The 20,112-nt window shown below is 46.4% G+C and overlaps 1 protein-coding gene across 4 annotated transcripts in view; it reads right to left on the bottom strand.

The window, feature by feature from the left end:
* Nucleotides 1-20,112, bottom strand: part of LOC115163721 (arf-GAP with Rho-GAP domain, ANK repeat and PH domain-containing protein 1) — a gene marked incomplete at its 3' end in the record, with an annotated part of 106,523 nt that overhangs the window by 74,123 nt on the left and 12,288 nt on the right. For 2 of the 4 annotated variants that reach the window (XM_029715860.1, XM_029715861.1), the window contains 7 exon segments: nucleotides 5,360-5,480; nucleotides 5,637-5,706; nucleotides 5,780-5,938; nucleotides 6,067-6,167; nucleotides 6,260-6,387; nucleotides 9,922-10,055; nucleotides 14,497-15,741. In XM_029715860.1, coding sequence (XP_029571720.1) covers nucleotides 5,360-5,480; nucleotides 5,637-5,706; nucleotides 5,780-5,938; nucleotides 6,067-6,167; nucleotides 6,260-6,387; nucleotides 9,922-10,055; nucleotides 14,497-15,644 — 1,861 coding nt within the window. 4 annotated transcript variants of the gene reach the window in all.

The following is a 20,112-nucleotide window of genomic DNA, read 5'->3' as shown; positions in this document are numbered from 1 at the left end:
CAGTTTAGTGATGGTGGTGGTAGTGGTTTGGGTAGTAATGGTAATGATAGCAGTTTAGTGATGGTGGTGGTAGTAGTGGTAGTGGTATGGGTAGTAATGGTAATGATAGCAGTTTAGTGGTGGTGGTGGTAGTAGTGGTAGTGGTATGGATAGTAATGGTAATGATAACAGTTTAGTGATGGTGGTGGTAGTGGTGGTGGTATGGGTAGTAATGGTAATGATAACAGTTTAGTGATGGTGGTGGTAGTGGTAGGGGTAGTAATGGTAATGATAACAGTTTAGTGATGGTGGTGGTAGTAGTAGTGGTAGTGGTATGGGTAGTAATGGTAATGATAACAGTTTAGTGATGGTGGTGGTAGTAGTGGTGGTAATGATGATGGTAGTAGTGGTAATGATAACAGTTTAGTGATGGTAGTAGTAGTAGTAGTAGTAGTAGTAGTGGTATGGGTGGTAATGGTAATGATAGCAGTTTAGTGGTGGTGGTGGTAGTAGTGGTGGTATGGGTAGTAATGGTAATGATAACAGTTTAGTGATGGTGGTGGTAGTAGTGGTGGTATGGGTGGTAATGGTAATGATAACAGTTTAGTCATGGTGGTGGTAGTGGTATGGGTAGTAATGGTAATGATAACAGTTTAGTGATGGTGGTAGTGGTAGTAGTGGTATGGGTGGTAATGGTAATGATAACAGTTTAGTGATGGTGATGGTGGTGGTATGGGTAGTAATGGTAATGATAACAGTTTAGTGATGGTGATGGTGGTGGTATGGGTAGTAATGGTAATGATAACAGTTTAGTGATGGTGGTGGTAGTGGTATGGGTAGTAATGGTAATGATAACAGTTTAGTGATGGTGGTGGTGGTGGTGGTGGTAGTGGTATGGGTAGTAATGGTAATGATAACAGTTTAGTGATGGTGGTGGTGGTGGTAGTAGTAGTGGTGGTATGGGTAGTATTGGTAATGATAACAGTTTAGTGATGGTAATGATAACAGTTTAGTGATGGTGGTAGTAGTAGTAGTAGTGGTGGTATGGGTGGTAATGGTAATGATAACAGTTTAGTGATGGTGGTGGTAGTAGTATGGGTAGTAATGGTAATGATAGCAGTTTAGTGATGGTGGTGTTAGTAGTGGTGGTATGGGTAGTAATGGTAATGATAACAGTTTAGTGATGGTGGTGTAGTAGTAGTAGTGGTATGGGTAGTAATGGTAATGATAACAGTTTAGTGATGGTGGTAGTGGTAGTAGTGGTATGGGTGGTAATGGTAATGATAACAGTTTAGTGATGGTGATGGTGGTGGTATGGGTAGTAATGGTAATGATAACAGTTTAGTGATGGTGGTGGTAGTGGTAGTGGTATGGGTGGTATGGTAATGTTAACAGTTTAGTGATGGTGGTGGTAGTAGTATGGGTAGTAATGGTAATGATAGCAGTTTAGTGATGGTGGTGTAGTAGTAGTGGTGGTATGGGTAGTAATGGTAATGATAACAGTTTAGTGATGGTGGTGGTGGTAGTGGTAATGATAGCAGTTTAGTGATGGTGGTGGTAGTGGTATGGGTGGTAGTGGTAATGATAACAGTTTAGTGATGGTGGTAGTAGTAGTAGTAGTAGTGGTGGTATGGGTAGTAATGGTAATGATAACAGTTTAGTGATGGTGGTGGTAGTAGTATGGGTAGTAATGGTAATGATAGCAGTTTAGTGATGGTGGTGTAGTAGTAGTGGTGGTATGGGTAGTAATGGTAATGATAGCAGTTTAGTGATGGTGGTGGTAGTAGTAGTGGTATGGGTAGTAATGGTAATGATAGCAGTTTAGTGATGGTGGTGGTAGTGGTATGGGTAGTAATGGTAATGATAACAGTTTAGTGATGGTGGTGGTAGTGGTATGGGTAGTAATGGTAATGATAACAGTTTAGTGATGGTGGTAGTAGTAGTGGTAGTGGTATGGGTGGTAATGGTAATGATAACAGTTTAGTGATGGTGGTGGTAGTGGTATGGGTAGTAATGGTAATGATGATGGTAGTAGTGGTAATGATGATAGTAGTTGTAGTACTGATGTAATGGTGAAGATGACCGTTATTTAGTTATAAGTTAGTTGTAGTTTCATTTTCCATGTTTAGCTTTTTATATTTATGGTATGGGTAGTAATGGTAATGATAACAGTTTAGTGATGGTGGTGGTAGTAGTATGGGTACTAATGGTAATGATAGCAGTTTAGTGATGGTGGTGGTAGTAGTGGTGGTATGGGTAGTAATGGTAATGATAACAGTTTAGTGATGGTGGTGTAGTAGTAGTAGTGGTATGGGTAGTAATGGTAATGATAACAGTTTAGTGATGGTGGTGGTGGTGGTAGTGGTAATGATAGCAGTTTAGTGATGGTAATGATAACAGTTTAGTGATGGTGGTAGTAGTAGTAGTAGTGGTGGTATGGGTAGTAATGGTAATGATAACAGTTTAGTGATGGTGGTGGTAGTAGTATGGGTAGTAATGGTAATGATAGCAGTTTAGTGATGGTGGTGGTAGTAGTGGTGGTATGGGTAGTAATGGTAATGATAACAGTTTAGTGATGGTGGTGGTAGTAGTGGTGGTATGGGTAGTAATGGTAATGATAACAGTTTAGTGATGGTGGTAGTGGTAGTAGTGGTATGGGTGGTAATGGTAATGATAACAGTTTAGTCATGGTGGTGGTAGTGGTATGGGTGGTAATGGTAATGATAACAGTTTAGTCATGGTGGTGGTAGTGGTATGGGTAGTAATGGTAATGATAACAGTTTAGTGATGGTGGTAGTGGTAGTAGTGGTATGGGTGGTAATGGTAATGATAACAGTTTAGTGATGGTGATGGTGGTGGTATGGGTAGTAATGGTAATGATAACAGTTTAGTGATGGTGGTGGTAGTGGTAGTGGTATGGGTGGTATGGTAATGATAACAGTTTAGTGATGGTGGTGGTAGTAGTATGGGTAGTAATGGTAATGATAGCAGTTTAGTGATGGTGGTGTAGTAGTAGTGGTGGTATGGGTAGTAATGGAAATGATAACAGTTTAGTGATGGTGGTGGTGGTGGTAGTGGTAATGATAGCAGTTTAGTGATGGTGGTGGTAGTGGTATGGGTGGTAGTGGTAATGATAACAGTTTAGTGATGGTGGTAGTAGTAGTAGTAGTGGTGGTATGGGTAGTAATGGTAATGATAACAGTTTAGTGATGGTGGTGGTAGTAGTATGGGTAGTAATGGTAATGATAGCAGTTTAGTGATGGTGGTGTAGTAGTAGTGGTGGTATGGGTAGTAATGGTAATGATAGCAGTTTAGTGATGGTGGTGGTAGTGGTATGGGTAGTAATGGTAATGATAACAGTTTAGTGATGGTGGTGGTAGTGGTATGGGTAGTAATGGTAATGATAACAGTTTAGTGATGGTGGTAGTAGTAGTGGTAGTGGTATGGGTGGTAATGGTAATGATAACAGTTTAGTGATGGTGGTGGTAGTGGTATGGGTAGTAATGGTAATGATGATGGTAGTAGTGGTAATGATGATGGTAGTAGTGGTAATGATGATGGTAGTAGTGGTAATGATGATAGTAGTTGTAGTACTGATGTAATGGTGAAGATGACCGTTATTTAGTTATAAGTTAGTTGTAGTTTCATTTTCCATGTTTAGCTTTTTATATTTATTACATTTCTACTATTGACTGTTAACATTTTATTGTTGTTATTTTTGTATTTCATTTTGTATTATTATTTACTACCATTTTATGTTATTGTTTATAATTTTATTACAATGTGCATTGTATACATTTTTGCTTTGGCAATATTGACACAATGTTTTTCATGCCAATAAAGCAGCTTGAATTTGAATGTGACTATATGTAATACACTTGATTGAGGATACATTATTACACGCTAAATGTTTCTGATCAGTGATAGATGAGACAACTAATAAATGAGCTACACCGCCTCCGCGTGTTACGCCCCCGCCTCCGCGTGTTACGCCCCGCCCCCGCGTGTTACGCCCCGCCTCCGCGTGTTACGCCCCGCCCCCGCGTGTTACGCCCCGCCCCCGCGTGTTACGCCCCGCCCCCGCGTGTTACGCCCCGCCCCCGCGTGTTACGCCCCGCCTCCGCGTGTTACGCCCCGCCTCCGCGTGTTACGCCCCGCCTCCGCGTGTTACGCCCAGCCAGAGATAAATTAACCAAATATACAGACGGGAGATATGGTGAAACAAAATCACATTGATTGATTATCAGACAAGTTACAGGCTTTAGGTTGGGAGTAGCGCAGGCTACATAACACGCTAGCAAACTGTTCTGATCAACTAATCTATCACACACAGATCAGCTAGTCTGTGGTCAGTTTGTTTACTGTGAAATAGCATTGTATCTGGTCAAACACCACTGTTTCCAGAAGTTTACTAAGGGTTGGTAACAGGCTGATTGGTCGGCTATTTGAGCCAGTAAAGGGGGCTTTACTATTCTTGGGTAGCGGAATGACTTCAGCTTCCCTCCAGGCCTGAGGGCAAAGACTTTCTAGTAGTCTTAAATTGAAGATGTGGCAAATAGCAGGGGCAATATCGTCTGCTAGCACAGGCTACTACGAGAGTGATGAGCAAAATCCACTTGTTAAGCTACATAACACCCTAGCAAACTGTTCTGATCAGCTAATCTATGAGAAAACTATAAGAAATATGATCATTAGCCCCTACCTTAACTTAGCTAACATTTCCCCCAGCCTAATTGTTACCAAATATCCAAAACGGAGAATCAGTGAAAACCAATTGACATTGATTGATTTATCAAGACGAGTCCCCCACACTCGTACCATCTAAACGGTGATGAAATGATCTAGTTGACCATTTCTTTCATTATTATTGATAGGACTTTGGGTGTTTCAGTAAGCAATATGATACATGGCTTGAAATTGCATTATCCTACTTTATTCCAATAATTTGGTCATTGATCATAACGAAGGTAAGTTTTCCTCTGTCCTCGCTTCTCTAAGACCAGGACTGTTTCGTCGTCTCATCTGCCAGCCGCATTGTTCTCAACACTAGTTTAAATCAATATACTGTTCTCTAGAAAATCGGGGTTCGGGCTCATTACATTTCTGTGATTTCGGACCGGGCTGTAATTTTCAGGTCTGATGAGAACTCTAGCTGTTTCTCACCACCACACCACAGGGCTCTATAAAGAAACACACACAGTATAATACTTATTATCTGGCTAACATTAGGAGAGGAGAGCGCACCGAGGGACCTAGGCCCTGTGTATTCAACCATGGCTCAAAACATGTTGCTGTGTTTACCTGTGGTCAAGGTTTCTGGGCTGACAACCAGAGAAGAGCAACAAAGGATGAACACACACACACACACACACGGACTCACAGTCGCTCTCGGCTTTGAAGAGAAAGGTCCGGTTGGATGTGACCACCTCAAACTTCTGCTCCCCCACGTTGGTCACCCCCGTAATGGCAGCCGTTGGTATGATCCTCTTAGAGTACACCTCCTGCAACACAACACACCATGAATCATAGGACCGCTGTCACACACACCCACACACACAGACCATCAACAGAGAAACACTAATACCCTCTAACATCCTGACATAGTTAATGTATAGACTAACAGGACTGTGTAGACAGCCAACTGACAGCTACCGTACCTTGTCGTTGTCAAAGTATCTCAGGTAGTCAACATCCAGCTTCACCCATCTCCTCTGGTAGTACAGAGACCTGCACACACATACACACAGTTAGGGGTCATATACTGGATGTGTATGTGTGTGTATGTGTGTGTGTTATGTACCCCTGGGTTGGGTTCTTATCCAGCCAGCCAATCTTTAGAACAGGGCAGGGTTCAGGGGAGGGGCCATCTCTAGGGGGCGGGGCTAGGACCCTGCCCCTGACCGGCAGGTAGACACTACCCTGGAGCGTACTCAGACCATAGTCCTGCCACGAGCTCCGACTGAGAGAAAGGGAGAATGAGAGAGAAAGCAGGAGAGAGAGACAGAGAGAACAAGAGAAAGAGTTATTCCCTCTCTCCTTCTCTCGCTACAGGAACAAAGATGTCACCAGAGGTCAGAGGAGACTCACTGGCTGCTGATTGGCTCGTTGTCATCGTCCAATAGTTCATCGTCGCTGCAGAGAGAGTTGTACCGTCCCTTCCCCCACCCCGGCACTGGCAGGAACACATCCTAGTCGACAACACAGCCGTCACTGACACATAGCAACACAATAACATTACAGCACTCTAGTACATACTCACAGTACACACACACCCTCTTACTCGGTCTGCCATGTTCACAGCCTGGAGCTTGGAGTAGACTTGGTCTGGATCTTCTGCCACATTCACAGCCTGGGGCTTGGGGAAGACTTGGTCTGGATCTTCATAGTCATCTGAACTGTCACCTGACCCTGAGAGAGACACCGAGACAGAGAGACAAAGAAACAGACACGCGATAGAGAGACAGAGAGAGACACCGAGACACCGAGACAAAGAAACAGACACGGAGATAGAGAGACAGAGAGAGACACCGAGACAGAGAGACAAAGAAACAGACACGCGATAGAGAGACAGAGAGAGACACCGAGACAGAGAGACAAAGAAACAGACACGGCGATAGAGAGACAGAGAGAGACACCGAGACACCGAGACAAAGAAACAGACACGCGATAGAGAGACAGAGAGAGACACCGAGACACCGAGACAAAGAAACAGACACGGAGATAGAGAGACAGAGAGAGACACCGAGACAGAGAGACAAAGAAACAGACACGCGATAGAGAGACAGAGAGAGACACCGAGACAGAGAGACAAAGAAACAGACACGCGATAGAGAGACAGAGAGAGACACCGAGACAGAGAGACAAAGAAACAGACACGGCGATAGAGAGACAGAGAGAGACACCGAGACAGAGAGACAAAGAAACAGACACGGCGATAGAGAGACAGAGAGAGACACCGAGACAGAGAGACAAAGAAGCAGACACGAAGACAGAGAGAGACACCGAGACAAAGAAACAGCAACGGAGACAGAGACAGAGACAGAGAAAGGGAGATAGAAAAGAGAAGAAGACGTGAGAGTTCACTTCTGAGCTACAGCCACAGAGGTGGAGGAGTATGTAGACTGTAGGGTTAGGGGTGAAGAGGTGGAGGAGTTTGTAGATTGTAGGGTTAGGGGTGAAGAGGTGGAGGAGTTTGTAGATTGTAGGGTTAGGGGTGAAGAGGTGGAGGAGTTTGTAGATTGTAGGGTTAGGGGTGAAGAGGTGGGGGAGTATGTAGATTGCAGGGTTAGGGGTGAAGAGGTGGAGGAGTTTGTAGATTGTAGGGTTAGGGGTGAAGAGGTGGGGGAGTTTGTAGATTGTAGGGTTAGGGGTGAAGAGGTGGAGGAGTATGTAGATTGTAGGGTTAGGGGTGAAGAGGTGGAGGAGTTTGTAGATTGTAGGGTTAGGGGTGAAGAGGTGGGGGAGTATGTAGATTGTAGGGTTAGGGGTGAAGAGGTGGAGGAGTTTGTAGATTGTAGGGTTAGGGGTGAAGAGGTGGAGGAGTTTGTAGATTGTAGGGTTAGGGGTGAAGAGGTGGGGGAGTATGTAGATTGTAGGGTTAGGGGTGAAGAGGTGGAGGAGTTTGTAGATTGTAGGGTTAGGGGTGAAGAGGTGGAGGAGTTTGTAGATTGTAGGGTTAGGGGTGAAGAGGTGGAGGAGTTTGTAGATTGTAGGGTTAGGGGTGAAGAGGTGGGGGAGTTTGTAGATTGTAGGGTTAGGGGTGAAGAGGTGGAGGAGTTTGTAGATTGTAGGGTTAGGGGTGAAGAGGTGGAGGAGTTTGTAGATTGTAGGGTTAGGGGTGAAGAGGTGGAGGAGTTTGTAGATTGTAGGGTTAGGGGTGAAGAGGTGGGGGAGTATGTAGATTGCAGGGTTAGGGGTGAAGAGGTGGAGGAGTTTGTAGATTGTAGGGTTAGGGGTGAAGAGGTGGAGGAGTTTGTAGATTGTAGGGTTAGGGGTGAAGAGGTGGGGGAGTATGTAGATTGTAGGGTTAGGGGTGAAGAGGTGGAGGAGTTTGTAGATTGTAGGGTTAGGGGTGAAGAGGTGGAGGAGTATGTAGATTGTAGGGTTAGGGGTGAAGAGGTGGGGGAGTATGTAGATTGTAGGGTTAGGGGTGAAGAGGTGGAGGAGTTTGTAGATTGTAGGGTTAGGGGTGAAGAGGTGGAGGAGTTTGTAGATTGCAGGGTTAGGGGTGAAGAGGTGGAGGAGTTTGTAGATTGTAGGGTTAGGGGTGAAGAGGTGGAGGAGTTTGTAGATTGTAGGGTTAGGGGTGAAGAGGTGGAGAAGTTTGTAGATTGTAGGGTTAGGGGTGAAGAGGTGGGGGAGTATGTAGATTGTAGGGTTAGGGGTGAAGAGGTGGAGGAGTTTGTAGATTGCAGGGTTAGGGGTGAAGAGGTGGAGGAGTTTGTAGATTGTAGGGTTAGGGGTGAAAAGGTGGAGGAGTTTGTAGATTGTAGGGTTAGGGGTGAAGAGGTGGAGGAGTTTGTAGATTGCAGGGTTAGGGGTGAAGAGGTGGAGGAGTTTGTAGATTGTAGGGTTAGGGGTGAAGAGGTGGAGGAGTTTGTAGATTGTAGGGTTAGGGGTGAAGAGGTGGAGGAGTTTGTAGATTGTAGGGTTAGGGGGTGAAGAGGTGGAGGAGTTTGTAGATTGTAGGGTTAGGGGTGAAGAGGTGGAGGAGTTTGTAGATTGTAGGGTTAGGGGTGAAGAGGTGGAGGAGTTTGTAGATTGTAGGGTTAGGGGTGAAGAGGTGGAGGAGTTTGTAGATTGTAGGTTTAGGGTTGAAGAGGTGGAGGAGTTTGTAGATTGTAGGGTTAGGGGTGAAGAGGTGGAGGAGTTTGTAGATTGTAGGGTTAGGGGTGAAGAGGTGGAGGAGTTTGTAGATTGTAGGGTTAGGGGTGAAGAGGTGGAGGAGTTTGTAGATTGCAGGGTTAGGGGTGAAGAGGTGGAGGAGTTTGTAGATTGTAGGGTTAGGGGTGAAGAGGTGGGGGAGTATGTAGATTGTAGGGTTAGGGGTGAAGAGGTGGAGGAGTTTGTAGATTGTAGGGTTAGGGGTGAAGAGGTGGAGGAGTATGTAGATTGTAGGGTTAGGGGTGAAGAGGTGGGGGAGTATGTAGATTGTAGGGTTAGGGGTGAAGAGGTGGAGGAGTTTGTAGATTGTAGGGTTAGGGGTGAAGAGGTGGAGGAGTTTGTAGATTGCAGGGTTAGGGGTGAAGAGGTGGAGGAGTTTGTAGATTGTAGGGTTAGGGGTGAAGAGGTGGAGGAGTTTGTAGATTGTAGGGTTAGGGGTGAAGAGGTGGGGGAGTATGTAGATTGTAGGGTTAGGGGTGAAGAGGTGGAGGAGTTGTAGATTGTAGGGTTAGGGGTGAAGAGGTGGAGGAGTTTGTAGATTGTAGGGTTAGGGGTGAAGAGGTGGGGGAGTATGTAGATTGTAGGGTTAGGGGTGAAGAGGTGGAGGAGTTTGTAGATTGTAGGGTTAGGGGTGAAGAGGTGGAGGAGTTTGTAGATTGTAGGGTTAGGGGTGAAGAGGTGGGGGAGTATGTAGATTGTAGGGTTAGGGGTGAAGAGGTGGAGGAGTTTGTAGATTGTAGGGTTAGGGGTGAAGAGGTGGAGGAGTTTGTAGATTGTAGGGTTAGGGGTGAAGAGGTGGGGGAGTATGTAGATTGTAGGGTTAGGGGTGAAGAGGTGGAGGAGTTTGTAGATTGTAGGGTTAGGGGTGAAGAGGTGGAGGAGTTTGTAGATTGTAGGGTTAGGGGTGAAGAGGTGGAGGAGTTTGTAGATTGTAGGGTTAGGGGTGAAGCGGTGGGGGAAGAGGTGTGTTAAGTCAGGGAGAGGTGAGGTTAGGGAGTGGTGAGGTTAAGGAGTTAGGGGTGGGGTTAAGGATGGATGGGAGGGGTTTAGTATGCTCACTGATTTCAGGCGGTGGTTGGGGGATCCTTCTCATGGGCAGAGCAGGCTGCGTGTGGACTGGCGTGTTGGGTACCCTGGTCCGAGGCGGGGGTGGTGGAGTTCGGTCTGTGTGCGGCTCATCGACGGGAGCATCGCTGGAGAGTGGGATGACAGACGAAGGGAGAGAGGGAGGGGGGGGGGTCCATTGTTACCATTGTCACCAAGGGCTGGTTGAAGACAGGAAACAGACTTTATCCATCCTCTAATCCTCTCCAGTATCTCACTCAGACTGACATTCATCCATGAGAGAAAGGAATGCTGAAGTCCTGTAATAATCCATCTCTCTCTTCAGCCAACCTAACCTTAACTATACCCATAACCCAACAGCCAACTGGGTCAGTCACAGTGGTCAGGAAGTCTGCCATTGTGTAGAAATGCCATTCTAGTTTGCTCAGTTTTTTTGTTAATTCTTTCCAATGTGTCAAGAAATTATCTTTTAGTTTTTTCATGATTTGGTTGTGTCTAATTGTGTTGCTGTCCTGGGCTCTGTGGGATCTGTTTGTGTTTGTAAACAGAGCCCCAGGACCAGCTTGCTTAGATGACTTTTCTCCAGGTTCATCTCTCTGTAGGTGATGGCTTTGTTTTGTTACCTTGTGACAACCCTCACACTCCCCAAAATGATTCTCTCTGTCTATCTCTTGCCTGGCTACCCAAACTCCTTGCTCCCGCCAACCGCTACTCCACGCCCATGGACGTTTCTTCTCAACAATGAGTCTGGATCGGAGTACCTCCCTGACGATTTCTAAAATGGAGATCCATTCTACACCGTCTGATTGGTCCCAGAACCCGGTGGGTTGGGCCAGAGCCAGAACAGACGTGGGCAAAGCAGCGTTTTGAAAATGTCTCATTGGCTTTGAAGCTCTGATTGGTTAAAGATGATCCAATCGCTGATGTTTTGTGCAACACCCCTCATTTTGACGTCACCACAAACGACTTCAATATCTCAGACTGAGTTTGTAGCGAATGACAGAGAAGCCGAAGAATTCAGTTTGAGTTGTCAGGGAAGTCCATCTCCACCCATGTCACATATAATCCACTGAAACCACCTCTCACTCCACACACAAATAACAGCAACCCAGAGCACAATGGGACATGAATACATCTACAAATCTATTACCAGTCTTAACATAAGACTGATGTCAAATCATCTCAGCAACAGCTACACATGCACTGGCCTGGATAGTATTCTGTAATAACTGACCATGTTCCCCTTTTCTCTTCCTGCTGCCCCTTCCTTTCAGTCACACAGAGTTAGTACAAGACGCAGTGCTTGACTTGGCCTGAAATGGGTGTCGGTACTGTTGATATTTAGGTGCAGGAGCGCCACAATACTTTTGCACACACACACACACACACACAGACCATGGGGTGATGATATACACCAATACACCTACGATCTGGGGTACCATGGCCCTGGCTGTCCAGATTGGCAGGGGCAGGAGGAGGTGGAAGTGAGTCAGAGAGGTGGTCAGAGAGGAGGTCAGAGTGGTGGAAGGACGGAGTAGGAGAACTAAATATAACCTCTTTGTATCCGTCCAGCGGACATCGTTAAGCTTCAGAAACAATGACCCTTCCCGTACTCGCCTACACACACACACACACACACTCACCCTTCCCACCCTCGCCTACACACACCCACTCACCCGGGCCACAGGCATACCACAAAACATACAGTGTGTGAAAATGTGCTTACAGCAGACCCAACGTTCACACATCTTATCTACAACAGACCTAACAGTCTCTCTCTTTCGTTCATTCCTCAGGGCCCAGTGTGTATGCTGCAGCAGAACCCTACCCCTAAAGCAGGCAGCCAGGGCCTTTCCTGTGAGCCCCAAGGACTCCTAGTCTGGAACAACACAGATAAAGAACATCACTGGTACACTGTGTCCCTCCCTGAGTCCCTGCTCTGGCACACTAGGCTCTGAGCCAGTATCCACTGAGCCAGTATCCACTGAGCCAGTATCCACTGAGCCAGTATCCACTGAGCCAGTACTCACTGAGCCAGTACTCACTGAGCCAGTATCCACTGAGCCAGTATCCACTGAGCCAGTATGCACTGAGCCAGTATGCACTGAGCCAGTATGCACTGAGCCAGTATGCACTGAGCCAGTATGCACTGAGATGATATGGACACATCCTAGATCAGCACTCATGCTCTGAGATGTTTTGACCTGGCCCTGGCCAGAGAGAGGGTCTCTCCTTGGTTTTGCGACTCACAGGATAATGTATCTGCCAAGCAGCTCTGGAAGCCTCATTCTCAGTGGGTGCTATTGTGTATCTCTGGCCAGGGCCCAAATGAAAGTTTCCCCAAGTGAACCGTCACGTTTGCAGGCAATGTGTTTTTAATAGCCCACACCCCACAAACTGGCTAACAGGACTGTGTGTGTGTGTGTGTGTGTGTGTGTGTGTGTGTGTGTGTGTGTGTGTGCGCGCGCACTGGCATTCTGCCATCTCTAAAATAGTTCATGTTTAAATGTCTAACTTTTTGAACCAACTCTTTCACAAGTGTGAAACCACCCCAGCAAGTCTGTGGGAAAGACATAGCAGACTCCTTGCCCAACTGTGGAATTACAGAGGGATGAGAGATCTATTAGTATCACAGTCACATCCACTTCCCTTCCTGAATCACTCCTTACAATAACAACATCACTGGGCCAAAGTCACTAACAGAAAACTACTAAAGCACCAGCTTCTTTCTGTCTCCTTGTCCCTGTCCACAGCTACTGTCCAACTACTGATAACAGAACAAAAATACACACACACACTTATACACCTCTCAGCGTTACTAGGCTCAGCCTCTAGTTTCAAAAATATCAACACAAAACAGCAAAGTGAAACACAGTGGGGGAGGAGGGGCATGAGCATCAACACAGCACAGAGATCCTGAATAGAAGGGGGGGGGGGGGGCAGCGGAAGAGAAACAGAAAGGAAAACACAGAGAGAAGAAGAGAGTCATTCTCACCTGTCCTGGCATGTCCAACAGGGCCATCCTCACTGGAGAGGAACGATAAACACAGAGGAGGAGGAGAAAGGAACTAACGTTTCACTGAAAGAGGGAGGAGAGAACTGCCGCAGGTGGGCGGAGAGAAGGAAGCACAGAGCATTTTTAGAGACGTAGTGCGGTGTGTTGCTACTTCAGAAAGAGTAACGGCAGACACTTCCTGTAAAATATTCTCTCTCTCTCTCTTTCTCCCTCTGTAAAGAGATTGAGATAGAAAGAGAGAAAAGAGCAAGAGAGGGGTGGGTAGATTGAAAGGTGGGTAGAGATAGCGAGAGACAGCGCGGGAGAGCACAAGGTAGGCAGAGAGAGACTGTGTGTCACACACACACACACACACACACACACACACACACAACATAAACTGAGTAGAATTCACCAGCTCACCCCAGGCAAAGAGTTCATTTGGCCACCAGGCTGGAGAGTGAGGCCGTCGCTGCTTCCTTAATCTTTCTAACAGAGACCACGCACGCACGCACGCACGCACGCACGCACAGAGTTGGGTTACTGAATTACCAGTGAAACTGCAGTAGTAACTGATAACATAGTTCCTCATGGCCACAGATAGTAGGATATATACACTGTACAAAAGGACAGCTGCTCTTTCCATGACATATACTGACCAGGTGAATCCAGCTGAAAGCTGTGATCCCTTATTGATGTCACCTGTTAAATCCACTTTAATCAGTGTAGATGAAGAGGAGGAGACAGGTTAAAGAAAGATTTTTAATCCTTGAGACAATTGAAACATTGATTGTGTGTGTGTGTGCCATTCAGAGGGTGAATGGGCAAGACAAAATATTGAAGTGCCTTTGAACAGGGTATGGTACTAGGTGCCAGGAGCACCGGTTTATGTCAAGAACTGCAACGCTGCTGGGTTTTTCACACTCAACAGTTTCCTGTGTGTATCAAGAATGGTCAACCACCCAAAGGACATCCAGCCAACTTGACACAACTGTGGGAAGCATTGGAGTCAACATGGACCAGCATCCCTGTGGAACGCTTTCGACACCTTGTAGAGTCCATGTCCTGACGAACTGAGGCTGTCCTGAGGGCGGTGTGGGGGGGGGGGTTCTTAATGTATGCAACTCAATATTAGGAAGGTGTTCTTAATGTTTTGTACACTCAGTGTAAACTAATACTGCCCATGGTTCTGTGAGATACACTCTCTCTGAGTAGCAGCAGTCGTAAACTGAAAGCAGGTCAGTGTACAGTAGGCCTTAGAGCACAATACCACGTGCTGATGCAGCAGGGTCACCACCTTGTGGACAAAGTGTATACGATCAGGATTTGGTATGTCATGAGGAAACAGACTTTGCCCTGTAGAGGGCGATGTTAACCATGGACAAACACCCTGTAAAAGAGAAGCGCTTCACAGTCAGAGATACTACTGTTCCTGTGAAACCTCACCCTGACCACACACACACTTCTGAAAGGGAAGCAGTTTATCTGAGCCTGTTGGTTTAGATTGTGTCCAATAGAACAAAGCGACAGAAGTAGAACTCACAACACTGGGAGCCAATCAGAGGCCCTCTTACCTCTGTGTGGGTGTGGTTCTGGAGGGCAAGACAGGAGGTCGATGTGGGATTGGAGCAGGGCTGTGAGGCTCTTTAGGGCCCGCCCCTACCACGTAGACTTTAGGGGGGAGGGGAGGCACGCCTTGATCAGATGATGACTGGTCATATCGTTCAAATGAGGAGGAAGAGGAGGATGAGGAAGAGGTGGAACCAGGGGAGGGCTTTCTTCCTCCCTCCCACACCTGCTGGGGGTGTCTGGCTGGTGGGTAGACAGCCAGAGGTGCAGGGCAGGGCCTGGGGGAGGGTAAGGTGAGGGGATTGGTGGTAAGGCTAGCAGAAGGTACAGTGGTTGGGGTGTTTAAGTTGATATGTTCAGATCTGGGTTTGGGTGCCGTGGGGGAGTGTTTAGGGGAGGTGGGGATGAAGCGTAGTGGGGGGCAGTTTGGGGTGCTGCGAGGTGGGATGGGGGGTAAAGGGGAGTCCTGGGCAGTAGAATGGGGGGTGGTAGGACAGGGGGTAGTGTTGGGACGAGGGTAAGTCTGGACACAGTCCAATGTCTCTACAGGGACAGAGCGGTACTTAGTTCTCTCCTTAGGGACTGGTCTCGGTCTCTCTCCATCCCTCTCTCCTTCCCTGGACACTGATCTCTCCTTAGGAACTGGTCTCTGTGCAGGGACTGGTCTCTCTCCTCTGGACACTGGTCTCTGTGCAGGGACTGGTCTCTGTCCTCTGGACACTGGTCTTTCTGCAGGGACTGGTCTCTGTCCTCTGGACACTGGTCTCTGTGCAGGGACTGGTCTCTCTCCTCTGGACACTGGTCTCTGTGCAGGGACTGGTCTCTCACTCCCCACAGGGCTTGGTCTGTCTGTGAACACTGCTCTCTCTTCCTCTCTCTGGTCTCCCTCTGCAGCCAGGTGTGTGTGTAGAACATCGTGCTCTCTCTCTGGGTGTGTGTGAGTGTTTGTGTGGAGTGTTTTTTGCAGGCTGGCTAGGATGCGTTTGCGGTGTCCAGGCAATGTGATTCCAATGGTCTCCAGCTGATCCTGGGTCAGCCCTTGGCATTCCAACAACGTTCCAAACCCTGCGTCCTGGAACACTGGGAAATACTGGTCCAGATGCAGCACACACAGCCACTCCCACACCGACACACAGCCCTCCGCCTCAGACATCACCACAGTGTGTGTGTGTGTGTCTCTACGTGTATATGTGTGTAGATATGTGTTTTTGTGTGTATGTGTGTGTGTCCAGTCAGTGTTCAGATCAAACCTGTGGAAGAAACAGGAAGACAGGTTAGGAATTCAACCTTTATCAATAGAAGTGTATAATCCAGTCAATACAATTCACTTATATTCCGTTCAGAAACACACAATCCCACGGCAACCCCCCCACGGCAAACCCATGAAGAAGATGTTAGAAGACGACAGTGAGATTAGAATCTTTGTTTGAAAACCAACAAGTTCCACCTCTTGGTCAATGAACACCACTGTAAAAAAACACTGTTGACACCAGAGCAAAAGCATTACTGTTAGCAAATTCTTTCTTCCTTTTCCCCTCTCTCTCTCTCTCTCTCTCTCCCTCCCTCCCTCCCTCCATCTCACCTTCTCTAACCACAGATAAGAGACCACCGTCTCTAAACAGACCACAAACACCCAACAGCTAGCACACACACACACAGTATGCGCGCGCGCACACACACACACACACACAGTATGCGCGCGCACACACACACAGTATGCGCGCGCACACACACACAGTATGCGCGCGCACACACACACAGTATGCGCGCGCACACACACACAGTATGCGCGCGCGCACACACACACAGTATGCGCGCGCGCACACACACACACACACACACACACACAGTATGCGCTCACAAACACAGTATGAGAGAAGACTCTTAGCTTATCTTCCTAAACTCTAAAAGTACCTCGTCTTACAGTCAGTGATCAGCAGATCTTAATCTATGGAGGTCGAGAACAGTGCTGTCCTCTTTAAAAACACCCACCAGCAAAGATCTCTCTCTCTCTGACAAAACACACACGTATCTTTAATACACAAACTATCTGTTCTACCTCTACTGATGACTACAGTAGAGCCTCAGTAGTATAGCACGTGGACATTCTTCTCCTTTGCTGAAGGACTGTAGAAGCTGCAAGGTAAACGTTTACCCCATCTCATAGTTTCAAAAGTAACAAAAAAATTGGACAAGAGATGGAGGAGCTGTGTGACACAAGACAGCAAACCTCACATATTACACACATGTATTTTCTAGTCACACATCAGCATAACAAAGAGCTCATTAGTACCAGGCAGAAAACAGTCCAATAGGTGAACTATTTTATTCTGCAACCATGAAAGACCATTAGACCAGAACAGACTGCGGGACAGAGGTGGTGTCACAGATCCGTCACAAGAGTCAACACACACACCTGTGCGGGGTGGGTAGGTGCCTCTATGTGGAGGCACACACACAACCGCTGTCTATTTTGCATGTTAAATGGATACCATTTCTGAAAGTGTGAAGAAGGACATCAGTGTCTAAAATAACTGCAAATCATTTCCTGTGGTATTTCCTGTCCTTCCTCTAACTGACAGGCCAGAGACCACAGAGAGCTCTCTCTCTCTCTAATTAAATACAAATGTTTCTTATCAATCTACACACAATACAACATAATGAAAAAGCGAAGACAGGTTTTTAGAAAAAAATATATAAACTCAACAAAAAAGAAACGTCTTCTCACTGTCAACTGCGTTTATTTTCAGTAAACTTAACATGTGTAAATATTTGTATGAACATCACAAGATTCAACAACTGAGACATAAACTGAACAAGTTCCACAGACATGTGACTAACAGAAATGGAATAATGTGTCCCTGAACAAAAGGGGGGTCAAAATCAAAAGTAACAGTCAGTATCTGGTATGGCCACCAGCTGCATTAAGTACTGCAGTGCATCTCCTCCTCATGGACTGCACCAGATTTGCCAGTTCTTGCTGTGAGATTTTACCCCACTCTTCCACCAAGGCACCTGCAAGTTCCTGGACATTTCTGGGGGGAATGACCCTAGCCCTCGCCCTTCGATCTAACAGGTCCCAGACGTGCTCAATGGGATTGAGATCTGGGCTCTTCGCTGGCCATGACAGAACACTGACATTCCTGTCTTGCAGGAAATCACGCACAGAACGAGCAGTATGGCTGGTGGCATTATCATGCTGGAAGGTCATGTCAGGATGAGCCTGCAGGAAGGGTACCACATGAGGGAGGAGGATGTCTTCCCTGTAACGCACAGCATTGAGATTGCCTGCAATGACAACAAGCTCAGTCCGATGATGCTGTGACACACAACCCCAGACCATGACGGACCCTCCACCTCCAAATCGATCCCGCTCCAGAGTACAGGCCTCGGTGTAACGCTCATTCCTTCGACGATAAACGCAAATCCGACCATCACCCAGGGTGAGACAAAACCGCGACTCGTCAGTGAAGAGCACTTTTTGCCAGTCCTGTCTGGTCCAGCGACGATCGGTTTGTGCCCATAGGCGACGTTGTTGCCAGTGATGTCTGGTGAGGACCTGCCTTACAACAGGCCTACAAGCCCTCAGTCCAGCCTCTCTCAGCCTATTGCGGACAGTCTGAGCACTGATGGAGGGATTGTGCGTTCTTGGTGTAACTCGGGCAGTTGTTGTTGCCATCCTGTGCCTGTCCCGCAGGTGTGATGTTTGGATGTACCGATCCTGTGCAGGTGTTGTTACACGTGGTCTGCCACAGCGAGGATGATCAGCTGTCCGTCCTGTCTCCCTGTAGCACTGTCTTAGGCGTCTTACAGTACGGACATTGCAATTTATTACCCTGGCCACATCTGCAGTCCTCACGCCTCCTTGCAGCATGCCTAAGGCACATTCACGCAGATGAGCAGGGTCCCTGGGCATCTTTCTTTTGGTGTTTTTCAGAGTCAGTAGAAAGGCCTCTTTAGTGTCCTAAGTTTTCAGAACTGTGACCTTAATTGCCTACTGTCTGTAAGCTGTTAGTGTCTTAACGACCGTTCCACAGGTGCATGTTCATTAATTGTTTATGGTTCATTGAACAAGCATGGGAAACAGTGTTTAAACCCTTTACAATGAAGATCTGTGAAGTTGTTTTTTTAAGATTGATCTTTGAAAGACAGGGTCCTGAAAAATGGACATTTCTTTTTTTGCTGAGTTTATATATACACACACTCTATTTACATAAGTATTCAGACCCTTTGCTTTGAGACTAGAAATTGAGTTTAGGTGCATCTTGTTTCCATTAATCATCCTTGAGATACTTCTTCAACTTGATTGGAGTCCAGGCACACACCTGTCTATATAAGGTCCCACAGTTGACAGTGCATGTCAGAGCTAAAACCAAGCAATTTTCCGTTGAGCTCCAAGACAGGATCGTGTCGAGCGTGACTACTTTGAAGAATCTAAAATAATAAATATATTTTGATTTGTTTAACACTTTTTTGGTTACTACATGATTCCATATGTGTTATTTCATAGTTGACGTCTTCACTATAATTCTACAATGTAGAAAATAGTAAAAAATAAAGAATAACCCTTGAATGAGTAGGTGTCCAACTTCTGACTGGTACTGTATATTCTCTGTACATCTTCTCTGTCTATTTCTGCCATCTTGCACTTTCACTCCTTCAAGCATGAATGACTTACAGTTTCGCTTGTCTTCTCTTTCTAAGCATATACTGTGCATCTATCTTTCCAGAACTTCCATCTATCACTGTGTCCATCTTGTAACAGGGTGGAGGTGCCTCTATTAGATGTAATATGGTAGTCATGAGACTGAACTGTGAGGTTGCTATCGTCTGTTTGAACTAATTGGTTATTTCTGTTAATTTATTACTGGTGTTAATTGATTGCAGGTGTGATTGTGACCACCTGTTATCTTAAAATGGCTGCATTTCTGAGAGCCAAGAGGAAGGGAAAGGACAGAACTGCTGCTGTCTCCAAGTCCCACACCAAACTTGATATTTGCTTTGCCTGAGCTACACTACTTGAAAACTGCATGTGCTGGAGACATTGAAACCTTTTTGATTGCCACTCTCAGTCTGCTGGCCCCTACAGCTTATTTGAACCTTGTTATAATAAAGTGTATTTTTGATGATCCTGTGTATTCCATAGTGGTACCCAGTTCAGTTCTCTATTGACCCTGCCCTGTCCTGTCCTACAACCTGTGGTTGCTAAACCATCTCTCTCTCCAGGCTGGTTATAACCATGTTTCTATACTGCAGAAACAATGGGGCATTCCGTTACCTGGGCAACAGAAAACAGGAATACAGATTAGAGGGGCCAGGGGGAATCATATGGACAGGATAGAGCCAGAGTTGTGATTTTAGACACCGATTAAGAGAGTTACCTGACATCTTTGACATGCTTTAAGGGAAGTAGGAGATTGTGTGTGGGTGTCAAGCTTCACATCACCTTTCAGGCACACATAAAAATACACGATGCCAGAGTTAAACTCAGTTCTTTATAAGCTGCCCTCTCAGATAGGACTATGACGTCACAAGGTGACATTTACATCACCTCAATATGAGCTACTGTCGAGTCTCCCCGCCTCACCTCAATATGAGCTACTGTCGAGTCTCCCCGCCTC

This window comes from Salmo trutta, chromosome 26, assembly GCF_901001165.1.
Source record: "Salmo trutta chromosome 26, fSalTru1.1, whole genome shotgun sequence".
NCBI classification, from domain to species: domain Eukaryota; kingdom Metazoa; phylum Chordata; class Actinopteri; order Salmoniformes; family Salmonidae; genus Salmo; species Salmo trutta.
Note: the sequence above shows the minus strand (reverse complement) of the source record. Positions and strands in the feature narration are given on the sequence as shown.